This window comes from Panthera uncia (assembly GCF_023721935.1).
Source record: "Panthera uncia isolate 11264 chromosome C1 unlocalized genomic scaffold, Puncia_PCG_1.0 HiC_scaffold_4, whole genome shotgun sequence".
Lineage (NCBI taxonomy): Eukaryota > Metazoa > Chordata > Mammalia > Carnivora > Felidae > Panthera > Panthera uncia.
The window spans coordinates 88,965,637-88,982,018 of record NW_026057585.1 but is presented as its reverse complement, the minus strand read 5'-3'; the positions used below and the strand labels follow the sequence as shown (position 1 = coordinate 88,982,018).

Here is a 16,382-nt window from a genome sequence, read left to right as displayed (position 1 = left end):
ACACGGTTAGGAGTTAACCACAAAGATAGGTCTGCAAACTCCAATCAAGAGATAATCTCAAAAGCCATCCCAAGAAACAGAAGACCTACATCGACAAAGATACGAGTAAGCACAGTGTTTACAATGTCCCGTCAAAACAAAACAAATCGGCGTTCCTGTAAAATGTATGGGTCTGGCTCCTTCTGAAGCAAGGGGCCCTCTGATGTGGACCGAATGAAACACAAACTGGCCTCACAGAATGGCTAACCGAGGTGAGCAGGGTGGGACCCAAGGTCCCGGTACGGTTCTCTGACAGGTATTGACGGCATTTCAGGAGCGGGAGCAAGGAGGGGAAAATGTGGATCTCTCTCTGTGCCGGGTGGAAAACTACAAGTAACATTCCCTGCAAGAGACCAAAATTCCAGCCAACAGGGCTTTTCTGACTTTCTTATGGTGAAAATGAAGTTAAGTATCAGTGTGTCCAGATATTTCTACTCTGTTAACAGATGTAGCTGATGGAGAGTCTAACACTTGTATTCCTTTAGGGAGAAGGTTAAACATAGTTTGGCTACTCTATTTTAGCAGCAAAAAATAAACAAATAAAAATGAATATCTCAGCTGATACAACTAATTGTAATTAAGGAGAAATTCCATGAATTTAAGGTATCTGTAGAATACCCTGGAACTCAGTAGTCTTGACTTTTTGGGAAGCTGAAACTTACCTACAACTTATATCAACAAAATTCCCAAGTTATTCCCCGTTCTTAATACCCTTTTCTCCAATGTCACTATGAACATGCAGAATATAAGCAGGATAGAACATTATAACAGAATACACACAAAACAGGAAACTTTAAAAGAAAAACATTAAATTCGTCACAAGGAAATAAGAAAGACTAACGCTGATCTAGTCATTTTACTAACACCTTAATTAGAAACCCAGAAATCTCTTCTATAAATTCAATTACTAAGACCATGGTTGATTTTGTTTGTAATGAGGGAAATGGAGTTAATTTTTTCATACTTAAAGATTCGATGATTAAGCAACACACCAAGATATGTGTCTTGTTTTAGTCTTCTTTTCCAGCTAACGATTTGATCATCATATCTTAGCCTGTGTTACTTAATAGCAACAAATACATTAATTCTGGAATAATGCAGTTCATAGGATTTTGAGAGAAATCAGGGCCACTACTGTGTGCCACCAAAAGTGAGGAAAAGAGGGCAAAAAAGGAGGCCAAGAAACCAATGTCCCACACGGGGTACAGACATATGTCCAGGGGCAGGGAGAGGCTGCTTTCAGGAAAGCTGAAGGTAGGACAATGAAAAGCAGCTTCAACACGTACTTGATTAAAATCAGGATCTTTTTCTCCATCTGGTTTAGCTTCTTCCTTATCCTCCTCTGTTTCAGAACTACTCACATTCAGCTCCGGAACTGAATCCTTCATCACCTGAATGCAAACACAGAAAGAGAGAAGAGAAGAGAAGAGAAGAGAAGAGAAGAGAAGAGAAGAGAAGAGAAGGAGGGGGAGAGAGAGAGAGAGAGAGAGAGAGAGAGAGAGAGAGAGAGAGAGAGATGGTCAGAACCTTGCAGGGCAAGCCTTGGATGGTGTGGGGGCTTTATCAACAGTGGGATAACAGACCAAGCAGAGGATCAAGACTCAAGTTTCTTGTGCTCTTTTAACATGTTAGTTTGTATCCTAGGACTTACTCTCTTCTGTATAACGCGCTCATCATAAATGTAAGTAAGCAGTATCTGCAAGAGTTACTACTATCGGGCTTTTACAATGATGTGATTTTGCAGAAGTTCAAAGAGGCTCTAAGCTTATCCTGGACCCTAGCACAGGGACTGTCAAACCACTCAGACAATATTCCTTACAATTGAGAGAGGGAAGGATGGAAGGGCAAGTGCTCCTCTGTATTGTGAAATACTGTTGTGAAACTCCAAACAAACAATAAAGCTTTAGATAAACTGGATACCATTTTTTCTAATGTATTTGTTTTGAAAGAGACAGAGAGCATGGGGGAGGAGCAGAGAGAAAAAATCCCAAACAGATTATGCCCTGACTGCCCCAAACCCGTTAAGAGGCTGAAACTCAGGAACCGTGAGATCTTGACGTGAACCTAAGTCAGATGCTTAACCCACTGAGCCACCCAGGCGCCCCAAATGGATACTACTGTAGATACAATTGTATACAGGGACTAATAGGCACGAACCCAGAGACATTTACCCTCATTAACTTCATTTTCTCAGCAAAATGAGGAAATAAAGGCCTTAGTTCAACTTGTAAAGGAGAACCCAAGAACTAAAGAGCATAATTTGTAAATTTATCCTCCTAAAACAATGTGTTTGGTAGCTATCATCAAATAAAAAGTAGTTTCATCTTTAATTCCAGCAATCCTGCAATCAACTTAATGACATGCACAGAGATCTGGGACAGGATCTACCTAAGAGCTATCCCTAATATAATAAAAATGTTCCAAATCCAATGCACAGCAAGTTTTCACACTCCTGTTCCCAAAACACACCTCAATCTGTCTACTTCATTCTCTTAGAGATAAATGCAAGGGGCTCTAAATGGACCCTCCTTATTCCTGTTCTGCCCTTGCCCAAAGACCACGGCCATGGCAACCTTTTTAAAGCATAAATCATATCACACTATGACCTTGCTTACAACTCTCCAGTAGCTTACATCTATACCTGGAATGAAATCCCAAATCCCTGGTATGAAGTATAAAATGTGATAGGATTTGCTCCCCTACTCCATACCACTATACATTGATAGAGGAAACCTCACTTTAGACCCATCCTGTCCACTATGGTAGTCACTGGCTGGCTACATGTGGCTCTTTAAATATAAATGTATTAAAAATTCAGTTCCAGGGGCGCCTGGGTGGCGCAGTCGGTTAAGCATCTGACTTCAGCCAGGTCACGATCTCGCGATCCGTGAGTTCGAGCCCCGCGTCAGGCTCTGGGCTGATGGCTCGGAGCCTGGAGCCTGTTTCCGATTCTGTGTCTCCCTCTCTCTCTGCCCCTCCCCCGTTCATGCTCTGTCTCTCTCTGTCCCAAAAAAACAAATAAAAAACGTTTAAAAAAAAAAAAAAAATTCAGTTCCACAGCCGCCACAGTCACATGTGAATAGTGGCTACCATAGCAAACATACGGCACCGACACAGAATGTTTCTATCGCTGCAGTAATCTCTACACATGACTCACTCTGCAGCTTAAGCACATTAGGCTTACCCTCTGCCTGAAGCTCCCTTCACAGGCTGGATCTCTGTGCTCCACCAAGATGGGTTTCCCGTCCATTTCCCATCTAACACCGCCAACTCCACCTCCTGCCACTTCCCCCTTTACCCTGCTCGATTTTCTTCAAAAACACTCGTTCCTGCGTTATCTTATTAATTTGTGGGTTCTAGATCTTTTTTTAAATTGAAATGTTTGATATACAACACTATATTACTTTTATTACACTGTGAAATGTCCAAGAACGCTCGTTCCCTTTGCCATCGTATGTTTGAGATTTACTTTTTTGGCAAATTACAAATTTCCAATATAACATTGACTACAGTTACCACTACATACATTATACACTCTAGGTAGCCGTGACTTATTTCATAACCAGAGGTTTGGATCTCTTAATTCCCTTCACCCACTGCACTCCTTCTTTAACCATTTAAAAATTTTTAAAATTATTTTTATTTAATTTTTTTTTTAACATTCATTCATTTTTGAGAGAAAGAGAGAGACAGAGCGTGAGTGGGGTGGGGCAGAGAGAGAGAGGGAGGCACAGAATCCCAAGCAGGCTTCAGCCCACCCCCACCCCAAGCTGTCCACACAGAGCATGACAGGGGGCTCGAACTCACAAACCATGATGCTTAACTGACTGAGCCACCCATGTGCTCCTTCACCCATTTTTTTTTTTTTTTAATTTACGGATTTATCATTTTGAGAGAAGAGAGCAAGAGCACAAGTGGGGGGGAGGGGGAGGGGGAGAGAGGGGGAGAGAGAGGGAGAGAGGGGGAGAGAGGGGGAGAGAGAGGGAGAGAGAGGGAGAGAGAGGGAGGGGGAGACAGGGACAGAGGGAGAGAATCCCAAGCAGGCTTCATGCTGTCAGCCCAGAGCCTGAAGCAGGGCTCAAACCCGGAGACCATGATCTGAGCCGAAGTCAAGAGGCAGACGCTTAACTGACTAAGCCACCCAGGAGACCCAAGGTAATTGTAGTTTTGTAATATAGATTGAAATCACAAAGAGGGCTGCCTCCAGCTTTTTTCTTTCTCAAGATTGCTTGGGCTATTGAAAATGTTCTGCGGTTCCATACAAATTTTAGGATTGCTTGGTTTTTACTTCTGGGAAAAATGCCATTTCAATTTTGATAGGGGTTCCGCTCAACCTGTAGATGGCTTTGAGTAATGTCGTTATTTTGACGATACTAATTGTTCCAATTCATTACCAAGGAATAGCCTTCATTTTGTGTCTTCTTCAACTTCATCAATCTTACAGTTTTCAGTGCACAGATCATTTACCCAATTGGTTAAATTTATTTCTATTTTCCTTTTCATGGAAGTGTAAATGGAATGGTATTTCTGATAGTTTGTTGCTAGATGTATAAAAAATGCAACTGATTTTAAATAAGCTCTACGCCCAACATGGGGCTTGAACTCATAGCCCTGGAATCAACTGATTTTATATTGATTTTGCACCTTGCAATATAATTAAATTTGTTTGTAAGTTCTAACAGTTATTTGGTGAAGCCTTTAGGGTTTTCCACATATAAAATCATGTCATGTGTCAAGAGTGATAGTTTACTTCTTCCTTTACAGTTTGGACATGTTTTTATTTCTCTTTCCTGCCTAACTGCTCTTGCCAGGATTTCAAATACTATGCTGAATAAAATTGGTGACAACTGACATCCTTGTTCCTGATCTAAAGGGAAAAGCTTTCACCTTTTTACTACCGGCTGTGGGCTGGTCATACATGACCTCTATCAAGTTGAAGTATGATCCAACTCTATCCACTTTATTGAGTTTTTCTTATAAATGGATAATACACTCTGTCAAGTGCTTTTCTGCATTCATTGAGATGATATTATTTTATCCTTCCTTTCATTAATGAGGTATTTCATGTTGACTGATTTGCAGATGAATCATCCTTGCTTCCCTAGAATAAACCCCACTTGATCACAGGGTAGGTTCCTTTTAACATACTGTGAAATTTGGTTTGCTAATACTTTGTTGAGGGTTTCCACACCAATGTTCACAAGAGATACTTGCCTCTAATTTTCTTTTTATGTGGCATCCTTGCTGGCCTTGAAAACTGAGAGCATTCTCTCATCTTCTACTTTTTGGAAGAATTTAAGAAGGACAGGTATTAAATCTTTGTTTGGTAGAATTCACTAATGAAGCTATCAGGTCCTGGACTTTTGTTTGTTATTTCATGATTCAGTCTTGGAAAATTATGTTTCCAGAAATACATCTACTTCTTGAAAGTTCTCTAGTTTTCTTGTAATTAATTTCCAGTTTCATACATTGTGATTGGAATAGATGCCTGATAATGATTTCCGTCTCCTTCAATTTATTGACTTATTTTGTGGCACAACACATGACCTATGCTGGAGAACGGTCTATGTCCATTTGAGGAGACAGTGCATTCTCCTGTTGTTGGATGGAGTGTTCTACATCTATAGATATATGTATCTATTAAGTTCATGTGGTCTTACAGGTCGTTTAAGCCCATGTTTCTTTATTGATTTTTTTGTCTAGATGATCTATTCATTGATGTCCCACTGTCAATGCACTGCTGTCAACTTCTCCTTTAGCTCTGTTAACATCTGCCTTACATACTTAGGTACTATGTTGGGTACATATTGGCAAATGTTATATACGTTTATGTTCTTGTTGGATTGACTTATCCTTATGTAATGACCATCTTTGTCTTACTACACTTTGTTTTAAAATCTATTTTCTCTGATACAAATAGCCTTCTTTTGGTTTCCATTTGCACGAAAGAGCTTTTCCTACCCCTTCACGTTCAGTCTCTGTGTATCCTTACATCTGAGATGAGTCTCTTATAGGCAACATATAAGTGGCTGATTCGCCTTGTTTTTTGTGTCCATTCAGCTACTCTGTGTCTTTTCATTGGGGAATTTAGTCCATTTACATTTAAATTAACTATTAATAGGCATTTACTTATTGCCAATTTGTTGTTTTCTAGTTCCTCTCTTCTCCTGCTCACCTCTTCTGTCCACTGATGACTTTGTTTAGTGCTATGCTTTGATTCTTTTCTCATTATGTTTTGTGTATCTACAATAGGTTTTTGCTTTGTGGTTAACACAAGAGTCACACTTAAAATATACTGGTATACAGCAACTTAAATTTAATCATATTCTAAAACTGTTTTTTAACACCCCCAATGTTTTATGTTTTTAATACAATTTTCTACATCTTTTTATTTTTTGTATGCCTTAATTATTGCAGATAGTTATAATTGCTACTACTTTTAACCTTCACACTAGCTCTATCAAGTGATTAATCCACTTCCTTTACTATATATTTATCACTGAGATTTTTACTTTCACATTTTCTTATAACTAATTAGTCTCCTTCCTTTCAGCTTAAAGAAGTCCCTCTAATTTCTCACAGGGCTGGTTTAGTGGTGATAAACTTTTAGTTTGTACTTACCAGGAAAACTGTTGATCTCTCCTTTAATTTTGAATGATATCCTTGCCAGGAATAGTGTTTTTGGTTGAAAGTGTTTTTCCTTCAGCCCTTTGCATAGGTCATGTTACTCCTGACATGACAAGATCTGTTGGTAAGTCTTATGGAGATTCCCTTGTATGTAACAAGTTGTTTTTCTCTTGCTGCATTTAAGATTCTCTAACATTTGAGAAAATCTTCATTAATGTATCATAGCGTGGAACTTTCTGGGTTTATTTTACTTGGAATTCTCTGGGCTTCCTGGATTCAGGTGTATGTTTCCTGTCCACATTAGGGTAATTTTCAGCTGTTATTTCTTCAGAGAAGTTTTCTGCCCATTTCTCTATCTCCCGTCTTCTGGGACCTCTACAATGTGTATGTTTTTCTGCTGCATGTTGTACCATAGGCCCCTTAAGCTATCTTCATATTTAAAAAAAATTTTTAACTGCTCTGGGTGAATTCTGCAGTGTCTTCCAGATCACTGACCTTTCTTGTATTTGATGTAATCGCCTATGGAAATCTTCTAGTATATTTTTCAGATGAGTTATTGCATTCTTTGGCTCTGTGATTTGTTACTTTCTTGTATTTTCTACCTCTTGGTTGAATGAAATTCTGTGTTCATCAATTATTCTCCCAAATTCTGTGAGCATCTTTATGACCTTTACTTTGAACACTTTCTTAGGTAAATTACTTATCTGTTTTGTTACAGGTTTTTTTGCTTCTTTGTTTGGGAGTTTTACCTTGTTCTTTCATTTGGAACCCACTCTTCTGTGTCCTCATTTTGCAGGACTGTTTCTATGGGTTAAGTGGAACTATCTCTCCTGGTCTTGAAAGAGTGGCCCTGCATTAACACTGAAGCGTATTACTATTTAACTTTCTCTTACTTCTAGTTTGTCAAACTGACTGTTTCAGAACTGGGGGGCACAGAAAGGCAGTCCCCTCTGGCCATGAGAGCCCAGTGCCCAACAGGCATCCTCTGTGGATCCATTCCCCATAGCTTTATGGTTCTCAAAGGCTGAGGTACCTGTGGGTCAAAGCCCTTCTTTCCTCAGGGAGGAGTTCCATATGTGTGAGATTCGTCCCCCATAGTGGGTTGCTGTGCAAGGAGGTGGTGTTTTGGGGGAGACGGTATCTCTGCTACCCATCTTGATGTGTCCCCTTTATCTTTTGTGAAGCATCTGTTCACCTAGTTCTCAAGTTCCTTTCAAAGGGAATTATTCCACATGTAGCTGGATATTTGCTGTATCTGTAGGAGGAGGCTAAGTTTAGGATCTTCCTATGCTTCCATCTTGAACCTCCTCCCTTTCTGGGTTTGGTCCTGATCTTCTGCATGAGGTACAAATGTTCTTTGTTCACCCCCAGCACAGAGCCCAAGGCGGGACTTGAACTCACAAACCTGAGATCTAGAGTCAGATGCCTAACTGACTGAGCCACCCAGGCACCACAAGAGATACAAATATTCTTGAGGGCAGACACCTTGTCTGTCTTTTTCACCATGTATTCCCTCCATGCCAAGACCATTCCTGGTACACAGCTAACATCTAATAATTATTTGTGGAACAAATTAATAACAAAATCCACATACAATCAAAGTAACTATTCATTTTCACTCCTTATCCAATTTCTATTCTTATGCCAAATAGCTCCAAGGAAAGAAAAATGTGATCCTAGGCAGGCCTCAGTGAAAATCCAACCGCAAGTCAAAAAGCAAGCTTGATCATTACTGGTCATGGCCACAAGAGGGACTGGTACCTTTTTATTATCCACAACTTTATGGACGTAGATGGTGGCTTGAGTGTATTCACGTAGGTCCCTCTGCTGTTGACATAATAAGCCCTCTCTGCATTCTGGACAGAGTTCTAAAGAAACAAAGTAAATCAGAAGTGGCTGAGGAATTAATGTCAAAGAAAAAAAATATATAAAAACAAACATCAAAGCTACCAGGGAGCATTCATTAAATAACTATTACTCATATTTTCTATTAATGTATTCCATTGAATGCGTTTACTATAAACAAATAAATAAAGACACAAATAATGGAATGGGAATAGGATAATTCTCACCTGGGGCGTATTAGTTTGGACCAACACATGCTCTTTAATTTTAAGTAGGGAATACAGCAGTGACATCCCCTCCTTCCCTCTTAAAATGTCACATTTTAACTACACGAAACATAAACAGATGAATATGAAAACTTACTTGGCTCAGAAATATACTGTGTTTCTGAAGGGTTTACATCTCCCACTTCAGTTCTTGTGATTTTAATTACATGATCCACGACAAAGAGCTTTTGAATCATTTGCCACTCGCCGGGCCATATGAGAGCTATACTGTGCAAAAGAACCCAACATGCCTTAAGACACATGGAAATGAAGGGAACTAACATAATCCATTAGTCTCCCAAAACCAAAACATCAAAAGCAGTATTTAATACAAAGAAGTTAAAAAGGAAAAGATACATCTTCCTCAACAATGAACACTAGATTTCCTCATACAAAACAATGGTGTTACAGCAATGAAAGTAAAGGGACTATAGTTACAGGAAGCAATATGGCAACATTTCAAAACCTGAAACTGAATACACAAGTTAGTTACAGAGGGATATCATATAATGCCCATTTATATAAAACATTTTTAAATATGCAAAATATTAGTGTGTGTGTGTGTGTGTGTGTGTGTGTGTGTGTGTGTGTGTGTTTAAGTAGTATTTCTGAGGATGATAACCCTCAGCATCAGGCCTGTGGTTACCGCAAGGGAGGAAGAGAGAGAGAAAAGGGGGAATGGAAGAAACGATAAGTACCGAGGGACCTTAGATTTTATTTGAACTGTTTTTCTTTTTTTTTTTTAAAGTCAATTTTATTTATTTATTTTCAATTTAAAAGAGAGAGAAGGGGCAAGTGGGGCAAAGGAGCAGAGGGAGACAGAGATTCTTAAGCAGGTTCCATGATCAGCACAAAGCTCAAAACAAGGCTCGATCCCACGACCCTGGTAACATGCATGACCTGAGCTGAAATCAAGAGTCAAACGCTCAACTGACAGAGCCACACAGGTACTCCTGAATTGTTTAACTTTTAAGCTGGCTAATACACACATTTCTTTTATTATTACAGACATTTTCCAGATGTCCAACATTTATAGCACCCACCCCGCAAAGAGGAAGGAAGGAAAAAGAGAGCTGGGGGAGAACCTAGAAGAAGAAACAGATTAACTCTCAGTTTCCATAAACGATGGTAAAGTATTAACACGGATAACAAACTCCCCGCCTCTAGCTTACTGCCAAAGAAATTGTTATTTGTGTGTTCTAATTTTCACGGTTTATAAGGAATATCAGAGGCATTCTATCTTTTCTTACACAGTTAAAAATTATTTGAAAAGATCAAATGGCAACATCAGGAGTGAGTTTCATATTAAGAGCCCTTATGGAAGCACTTGGCAGGTGGCACAAAAATTTCCATTTTAAGACCCCAGAATTCCTGACGACCAGTTCAGTGGCTCCGCTCTGGTGCCATGCTGCCTTCCTCCTCCTCATCTGTTTCCTGAAGCCTGGGGGCTGCAGGAAAAACAACTATAATCAAGATCCCTGGTGATTCTGGGATGCTGGAAGACATCTGCTAGAGAAGCTGTATTGGTACCCGAAGCTTCTGGAAGAAGAAGGCAGGGCTTCAGGAAGGACAAAGCACAGAAAAAGAACAAGGTAGCCTCAGGGGGCTTCTCGCCTGTTAGGGAGAGACAGTCTTGCTTTCTTTAAAAAAAAAAAAAAAAAAAAAAGTTAAGTGCTCACTCTGGTGGAGTTTATGAAACAACACTCCCCACAATTCAGCAAAGGCCCAGATTCTTCAAACAGACTGCTTATGTCAGAGGAAAAATAACCTAAATATACTTTATTAGTCATTAGAAAATCACATGGAGGTGCCTTGGTGGCTCAGTCGGTTAAGCATCCAACTTTGACTCAGGTCATGATCTCGCGGTTTGTGAGTTCGAGCCCTGCGTCAGGCTGTGCTGACTGCTCAGAGCCTGGAGACTGTTTCAGATTCTGTGTCTCCCTCTCTCTCTGCCCTTCCCCCATTCACACTGTCTCTCTCTCTCTCTCTCTCTCAAAAAGAAATAAACATTAAAAAAAAGAAAAGAAAAGAAAAAGAAAAATCACATGAAGAGAAGAAACTCACAGTTTAGAATCTTCTTTGGTCATGGAAGCAAATGTAAACATGAGTCCCCCATGGGGGCACAGAAGAGCACTGTTTCCAACTGATGACACGGGACTACATCTTGTGGGTTTTCTATTCAAAGGAGACAAGGAGGATCAACATACTTCACTATGGCAATGACTTCAGATTTTTAAAGTAATTATTTTAAAATCAGACACACATTTAAAAGGATACTAGTTAAATAAATGTTTTCTTAAGATTATTTAACTTAAACAAAAGAAAGCTTTTAATATGTGTAAAAAAAAAAAAAGTAACCATCAATGGTACCATGATCAGAATTCATACTTCTTAATTTTTATTTTCTTTTTTAAGTAGGCTCTATGCCCAACATGGGGCTTCAACTCATGGCCCTGAGATCAAGAGTCACATACTCTACTGTAGGAGCAAGCCGGGTACCCCTAGAACCCATAATTCTTTTTTTTTTTTTTTCAATGTCATTGGAATTTTGACATTTATTTTTAAGAGACAGAGCACAAGGGGGTGGGGGGTGGTGGGCAGAAAGAGAGGGAGACACAATCTGAAGCAGGCTTAACTGTCAGCACAGAGCCTGACGCGGGGCTTGAACCCACGAACTGTGAGGTCATGACCTGAGCCAAAGTCGGATCCTTAACCGATTTGAGCCACCCAGGCGCCCCTAGAATCCATTATTCTTAAAATACTAAAGTGAACAACAACAAAAGGAAATAGAAAATGTTGGGTTCTACCTGACAAATTTCCGCCATTCTTCTACAAAGAACTGTGACACAATGTACAGGACATCTGTATCCTGGAACAGAGAAGCACACACAAATGCCTGTTAACTCGGTGCGCACGTAACCGAAACCCTTTAGGGATAATGTTTTTCCATGTACTGTGGTTCTCCTTCCTCAAGTTTTATAACTAAAATGTAAATACAGCCCTCTGCCAAGGAACCGTAAGCTAGAATAAACCCACTGATTAGACTACCAAAAAATGAGAATCTGGGTTGTTCTGAAACAGTTCACTGGGAATTTGTCAAGAGCTCTGAAAAGGTAAGAATTCCATCCTTTGTGGGGATCATTATACCTCTGGCCAGTTACTGAGACATGGTCTGTTTTTGTCCTGGAACAAATTCGGAAGAGAAGTCTTTTGCTCGTTTGCAATCATCTTATGTAAGGCTTCATTTTCTTCCCCTTCTCTTTCTAAAATCTGAAAAAAGAGAACGAAGCAAGAGGTAATCAACCACCTCCTGCTGACGGCACAGGGCTTGCCTCCTCCCTACACCCCCATCAGAAGTACAATGTCAGCTCTGAAAAGTCAATCCAGGGAGGCAGCATGCGATCCCCACAGATGCCAGCACAACATTCAGTACCTTGCACTGTGAGCAGCATTCTCTGTAACTTGGAAACTCAGGAGCCTTTGGAAAGTACTGTTGCAGTTTGTTCCAAGCGTCTTTAGAAACAAGTCGTCTTTCGTTTTCAGATATGCATAACTCCCCTGAGTTAAAAAAATGAAAAAATTATATTTGGGGGAAAACAGCTTTAAAAGGTCAATATACACACCCTTCAACAAATCTATCTTCTATTACTTAAACTTTAGGAAAATTTGTATGTATTCTTTTCCTTATTTTCTGTAATTTGCACCCTCTTTCCCTCGTTTCAAAAATCTGTAGATTTCATCTTCAAGGTCATTTAATTCTAAAGGTGGTAGCCTTTCCGGTATATGCTTCATCTAGGTCTGCGGTTGAAAAATTAGGTGATAAAATCACATAGATGAGACCAGGGCGGGGCAAGAAAGCACTAATAGGGCCTGCAGGGACCCTGGTGCCCCTGTGACAAGGCAGGGTGTTCAAGAGAAACGCATCTCCACCCACAGTTAAATGCCACGCTTCCCTACAGGTTTTTTCTTTGCTTTTATTTTTAATGTTTATTTACAGAGAGTGAGAGGGAGGGGAAGAGAGACAGGGAGAGTGAATCCCAAACAGGCTTCCCGCTGTCAGTGCAGAGCCCGGCGTGGGGCTTGAACCCACAAACCTCGAGATCATGACCTGAGCTGAAATCAACAGGAATTTAACAGACTGAGCCACTCGGATGCCCCTGTGGTTCCAATTTCTATTGTTTGGCTGCTCCCGGTTGATAAATTAGTAAACTGCATTTTAGTCATTACCCAAAAAAACTACCGTTAAGTTCTGAAAGCCATACATTTGCTTCTACCCCCATAACTAAGAGTAATTAAGCCAGTGACCTTTCTAAATACTGTGTTGTCATTTTGGCTTTACATATTCTATGTAATAAATAAATGGAGAATCAGAGAAATTGGTATACAGACTCACTGTAGGTTGTTTACAAGGAAGCTGGGATATGACCCCAGATCTGTCTCATCCAAACTCCACAATTTCTAACACCTCAAAATGCATCTTCTTACCTTACACCTCTTATTGAGCTTTGAATACTCAAGAAAAGGTTATTTTGCATTAAAAAAACATGACCAGAGAAAATAGGTCACACTGCAAAAATTAACTTTCTGAGCAGGCTGTTAAATTTCCTGAGGCTATGAAGATCCACTCCAACATGTCTATCCCCAGACACAACCAGGGAATTTTTTTTAAGTTAACTGGTTTATCAGATGTTAATTTAGTGCATCGTTTTCGGTGAAATACGATGCAGCCATCAAAAAGATTACAGTAGGTTTTCACAACCGATTTAGAAAAAAAACTCCAAGGCAGTTACAATTTTAAAGGGGTTTCTTTCCTTTCTCCCAAAAAAGGACTAAAGAGGACGTACATGCTATGTATATACGCGCATGGTATCGCACGGTGTGGTTCAGAAAAGCAGTGTGAATAAAGTAAATAATACAAACACACACACACATTAATAGCATGTCATGTTAACCATGGATGTGTTGCCCTTGTTTTAATAAGAGGTTATTATTTTTTTTAATATATTTTGAATTTTTTTTACATTTATTTATTTTTGAAAGACAGAGCACAAGTGGGGGAGGGGCAGAGAGAGAGGGAGACACGGAATCCCAAGCAGGCTCCAGGCTCTGAGCTGTCAGCACAGAGCCCGATGTGGGGCTTGAACTCACAAATCGTGACATCATGACCCGACCTGAAGTCAGACGCTTAACCGACTGAGCCACTCAGGAGCCCCAATAAGAGGTTATTTTTACGTAATGACTTACTTTAATGTGGGATGGGTATAAAGAACAACCTAAATTTATTTTGAAGTCAGAAGAGTATATGAATCATTCATTTTGCTGCAGTTTAACTGTCCCCTGTGCTCCTTGTGATGTGTCTACACTTAGGTACAAATCATTTTAATAACTGCTGATGATTTAATGTATCTGAATATGAGTTATTATGAGGTCATAAACAACTTTTTTTAGACTTGTATTCTGCAATAAGTTTCCTAAAACGTGAAAGGAAAAAGCCTATCAACTAAGTTCACTCTTGACCAACATCTCCCAATACAGATCAAACCAGTCATGAAAGATTAAATTCACCAAACACACTTGGATGGCCTAATTCCCAAAGATTCTTCTGACAAACACAGAAATCTAGTAGTAAACAATGAGTTCACACATTGTGTGTAAATACCCTCACCCACAAAATCTAGGTTAAACTATAGTAACTTGGGGCATAGAACACCTGAAAAACACATAAAAATAAAACGCAATGCTGTCCAACTATTAACCAATCTGTATAACAAAAGAGGTTTAAGTTACGGGAAGGTTATCCACTTAAATGAATATACAATGAACTGGGTAAGAACACTTAATACATAGAAAGTATCTGCAATAAATACTGAACTCTATGGTAGTAATCGATCTCCTAATGGAGTATAATCTGGTGATTAATTCACATAAATCTCTGATGTATTAAATATACACGGGGCTTTAGAAATACATCAGGATTTTACTATACAAATATGCAAATTCAAAAGAAGGACTTCCAGATAAAAATGACATTTATAACTGTACTTTCAGTGCCTCCTCAAATATCATTACACCAGAGGAAAGGGATTTTTTAAAAAATTTATAAAATCATGGTGACAAAGAGAACACAGAGGGAGCAATGCCAACAAAAATGTCTGAAGCTTAAGAGCAAATGGATGAGACAGAAGAAAAATTAATTTAAATGCGGTGTAGGTCAGGAAGTAACCAGATTTACTACACAGCAGAACAGCCCCCATCGACCCAGGAATCAGAAGCACACAGAAGTAGGGATGAGATTGCAAAACAGGAGAATAGACCAAAAGTCTCTATTTAGGAGGCAGTTAAAATTCTCACGCCCTTCCTCAATGCCCTACAGATAAAAGCCACTCTACCCACAAAAGACCACAGGCTTCCCCCTGCACTGGAGGACAGAAAGTGCAGACATGAATGCGGTCATGAGCTGAGAGGGGGACCAGTAAATGTTTCACACAGAAGGCAAAGGCTCCCAAGCACTCTTCTCTCTTACAACCCCAGAGCAGCGACAGCGCAGTCAGCATTGTCCAGGCATGAAAATGGAAAATGCTGATGGAGAGATCCGAGCACCCAAGAACAGACACCAACAAGGAGAACTCCCGAGCACAACAGCCCAGCCACAGCACCCTTAACAGCAAAGCTCGTCATCATCAGCTGCTGCCACACACACCCGGCAACCAGAGAGCATCTTGCACAGTACGTGAGGTAGGGCCTGCGCCAAGACAGGCCCGGGTGAGATGTCACAACACTGGGGACAAAAATCTGACAAGCTACCAGAAATGGAAGGGAAAAAAATACCTATAAAGAATGGCTCTGGACAAATGGTACATTGAAAGAGCAACTCTTCCCGCGCTTGGCAAAACTACCCTTCTAGTGTGGTGAACTTGAGGTGATTCTCACCTCTGTGTGCCTCACTTTACTTATTCATCAGTAAGACAGAGAAGACAGTAATACCTCTCAGCGTTGTTGTAGAGATTAAAGGAGCTAATACCTATACGCTTAGAAAACGACTGGGCACATGGTAAACATTCAATAAATGTCCACTATCATCTTACTATTATTAGTGCGATTACCACCACCACCACCACCACAGCTCAGGAAGGAGTTTTAATATAAATCTAATGAGTGAAGTGGGTTTCTAAGGTACAATATGCTGCACCTGTAAACCCTGGCATCCATGGGCAGACAGTACACTGACAAGTGAGGTCCACAAAATCCAGTCGTTGAGAACCATACTTTTGAAATATGAGGTAAAATAGGGGTGCCAGGCCGCCTCAATCAGTGGAGCACTCACTCTTGATCTCAGAGCACCTGGGTGGCTCAGTTGGTTAAGTGTCCGACTCTTGGTTTCAGCTTAGGTCATGATCTCACAGTTCGTGGGTTCGGGCCCTGCATCGAACTCTGTACTGGTGGAGCCTGCTTGGGATTCTCTCCTTTGCTCTCTGCCTGTCCCCAGCTCATGCTCTCTCTCTCTCTCTCTCAAAATAAATAAGCGTTAAAGTAAAAAACAAAAACAAAACTAGATAATGTACAGCAACAAAATGCCACGAAGCTGAGATCAAGCCAAAGATCTTA

At 40.1% G+C, this 16,382-nt stretch overlaps 1 protein-coding gene across 3 annotated transcripts in view; it reads right to left on the bottom strand.

The window, feature by feature from the left end:
• USP48 (ubiquitin specific peptidase 48) overlaps window positions 1-16,382 on the bottom strand; it is an 89,966-nt gene that overhangs the window by 14,018 nt on the left and 59,566 nt on the right. For all 3 annotated transcript variants that reach the window (XM_049617873.1, XM_049617870.1, XM_049617872.1), the window contains 7 exons: window positions 12,211-12,335; window positions 11,925-12,047; window positions 11,585-11,646; window positions 10,842-10,952; window positions 8,875-9,005; window positions 8,428-8,534; window positions 1,326-1,430 (listed from right to left, as the gene is read on the bottom strand). In XM_049617873.1, coding sequence (XP_049473830.1) covers window positions 1,326-1,430; window positions 8,428-8,534; window positions 8,875-9,005; window positions 10,842-10,952; window positions 11,585-11,646; window positions 11,925-12,047; window positions 12,211-12,335 — 764 coding nt within the window. The remainder of the gene's footprint in view (window positions 1-1,325; window positions 1,431-8,427; window positions 8,535-8,874; window positions 9,006-10,841; window positions 10,953-11,584; window positions 11,647-11,924; window positions 12,048-12,210; window positions 12,336-16,382) is intronic.